Genomic DNA, 1,100 nt, shown 5'->3' with positions numbered 1-1,100 from the left:
AAGTACAAAAAAAAAGTAAATTTAGACAAGCTCAAATATATTGATTCTAGGTGGGGGGGGGGGGGGGGCCGGGGGGGGAGACTTAGTCAGGGAGTACTAAAAGACCGTGTTATTATTACCCCCTGGTGTCCATCACGAACTCTGTCATTGAATTCTAGAAAGATGAGAACGTGACAGTGCTGCTGTTGCATGTTAAAGTTAAGTGCGAAAAAAAAGTAAATTTAGACGAGCTCAAATATCGATTCAAGGAGGGGGAGTGAGACATAGTCAGTTTGTCATGAATAATCACAAAGAGGTCGAAGACATTCCTACAGTACCCGATGTTAAAGCACGTAGCCACAGTACAAACAAGAGGGGGGGGGGGGATGAGAGGGCTGGAGATGAGTACAGTCATATTCCGAACAGACAAAACTAGATAATAAATAATCAGGGTAGAGAACGGTTGTCGAAGATTGGTAGATTGTTGGAACGGGACAGGTGGAACGGGTTTTCTCTTGTAACGAGTTTGTGGTGTCAGGCGGAAAGTTGCTAGCAAAGCATGTAGGTATGTAGGGTTAAGTTTGATGTGATCTGCATGCATGCTGCTGCATTCCTACGGGCACCGAGCGGGCAAGCGGCCATTACGCCACCAGGCGGTTCCCATTGCCGCTGTCGTGGCAACGAAGCATCAGGGGGTGGGGGGGGGGAGGAGCTGTACGTGGAGCGATGATGCTGGCCCTATTGCTAGCGGAAAGTATTGCATGCTGTGCATACACCGTGCACACAGACACACACGCATCTACGCATCATACTATGTGCGATCAGACAAGTTGGTGTGACAGACGTGGGCGTGTCTACGCATCCGACTAGGCGTGATCGGACTTGCTGCGATCGGACAGCGTCGGGTTGCTCAGGGATGCTGTAGAGCCAGGAACACTGCTGGTGGTGGTCGGGGTGGTCGACTTGGATCGGATCTGGATTTTGCGGGCAGTCTTGATGGAGTGGGCCGTCGTTTGTTGCGGTGTGGTGAAGTAGTAGTCCGTTCAGGAGACCTCTGGCACGGTGTGTTGCTCGTCTGCCATCTCATCGGGATTGGCAAGGATGGCAACGCTCGCGGCAGG

The 1,100-nt window shown here is 51.3% G+C and overlaps 1 protein-coding gene across 1 annotated transcript in view; it reads right to left on the bottom strand.

Moving 5' to 3' along the window:
• Positions 1-81: 81 nt before the first annotated feature.
• Positions 82-1,100, bottom strand: part of LOC135825566 (uncharacterized) — a 7,414-nt gene continuing 6,395 nt past the window's right edge. The window contains exon 4 of the mRNA XM_065338178.1: positions 82-1,100. This exon is cut by the window's right edge and continues 2,197 nt beyond it. Within this exon, the coding sequence (XP_065194250.1) occupies positions 1,023-1,100 (78 nt within the window). The 3' untranslated portion in view covers positions 82-1,022.

The sequence above is a fragment of the Sycon ciliatum genome, chromosome 10 (genome assembly GCF_964019385.1).
Source record: "Sycon ciliatum chromosome 10, ocSycCili1.1, whole genome shotgun sequence".
Classification (NCBI taxonomy): Eukaryota; Metazoa; Porifera; class Calcarea; order Leucosolenida; family Sycettidae; genus Sycon; species Sycon ciliatum.
The sequence above is the reverse complement of the archived record's forward strand: the minus strand, read 5'-3'. Positions and strand labels throughout refer to the sequence as shown.